The 1,433-nt window shown below is 52.9% G+C and overlaps 1 protein-coding gene across 1 annotated transcript in view; it reads left to right on the top strand.

The window, feature by feature from the left end:
- Positions 1 to 781: 781 nt before the first annotated feature.
- Positions 782 to 1,433, top strand: part of LOC127751735 (B-cell receptor CD22-like) — a gene marked incomplete at its 5' end in the record, with an annotated part of 2,982 nt that continues 2,330 nt past the window's right edge. The window contains 1 exon segment of the mRNA XM_052275731.1: positions 782 to 926. Within this exon segment, the coding sequence (XP_052131691.1) occupies positions 782 to 926 (145 nt within the window).

Below are 1,433 nucleotides of genomic sequence, written 5' to 3'. Positions count from 1 at the left end.
GTGTGTGTGTGTTCGTGTCGGCGGGAGAGATTGTTGTCGCGGTGGAGGCGCCCCCCACCTGTTAGCCAGGCATGCTCGGCCACTTCGGTCTGCGCTGATGAACGCCTCGAGGCACAACACACAGCACGTAACGCACAAGAGTTATTCCCCGCTGCTGCTTTTTGTCGGATTGGTGTTTAAACCCATAATGACCGCTGCCCGGTCACACCCACACCACCGTGTGTGTCGGTGCACGACTGTAGGATTCAAATTGTGCCGGCGCCCTCTCTTTTGAACTATTTCTCCCCCGACACCCTATTGCGATACGTTGTTCTCAATCATTTATCTGAACTTATTTCTTATTTTCTGAAGGAAAAATAAAAATAAAAAAATGCCAGAAATGCTCCCTCCCCGGAACCGCCGCTATGCCGCGGTGCACCTGTGCGGTGGGTGAAAAAGGGTATATCGGTGGGCGGACAAGTCAGTAGCATCGACGGGCCACTTACCGCGGTAGGCCGCGCCGCACCAGCGCCGCACCAGGCCATGCCTCGCCCAATAAGGCCAACGCGATGCCGCAACGGAAATTAGCGTCAGGCCCGTTCAGTAGGGGGTTGTTCCTGCGTGACATGCGGTAGTGCCAAGAAGTCCAGAATAAAGTGGCGCGCCCGCCAGTCTCGCTCACGCGCAGCGAAGAATGTTTAATATCGCCTCCCTTCTCTCTCTCTCTCTATCGCTTATACACTTCGATCGTCGATTCTCTCCCTCGGCGTCGTCTTTCATTTTTACCGCCGTTTCGTTTCAGGAAAGCAACGAGGGGAATATATCGACATCGACGCTGACCTTCACGCCGACGCAGCGGGACAACAACACGGCGCTGATGTGCCGCGCGGAGAACACCAACCTGTCCAACTCGGTGCAGGAGGACGAGATCAAGCTCAACGTCTACTGTAAGCATGCCGTCCAATTAATTTAAAAAGCCGGCTGCGATTCGACTTGCACTATTTTTATTTTTAAAACCACATGAGTTCATGTAGAAGTTAAAGAATTTGTGTGAGTAATGGGCTTGCTTATTTAATTTTTTTTTTTTTTTCAAAGAAAATATGCAACCACGATTTTAACAGAGCTTTGCAGTTTGAATCATACTCCGGAGCATCCACACGGTTGCGCGGCCGTGTGCACACATCTCGGTAAAACGGCCTACTAGGATTCCTGGGAACGCGATCAGTGTGGATTTGCACCCCAAGGGTTGTAAAAGTCACGCTGCACTGAACGCGTTTACACGTTACCTGAAAACGGTGAAAAACTGACTGAGCACTCGCCAGCCGCACTTGGAAACCTATGGCGGGCGTTTTCACCGCATGTTTACCGGCGTGTCGTCCGCCGGGTATCAAAGGGCCGTGTGGCCGGGACGTATTGGCTGCGCCCCATGGGCCTCCCCATGGGCCTCCCCATGG

The sequence above is a fragment of the Frankliniella occidentalis genome, unplaced genomic scaffold (assembly GCF_000697945.3).
Source record: "Frankliniella occidentalis isolate FOCC.00 unplaced genomic scaffold, Focc_3.1 Scaffold825, whole genome shotgun sequence".
Classification (NCBI taxonomy): domain Eukaryota; kingdom Metazoa; phylum Arthropoda; class Insecta; order Thysanoptera; family Thripidae; genus Frankliniella; species Frankliniella occidentalis.
The sequence above is the reverse complement of the archived record's forward strand: the minus strand, read 5'-3'. Positions and strand labels throughout refer to the sequence as shown.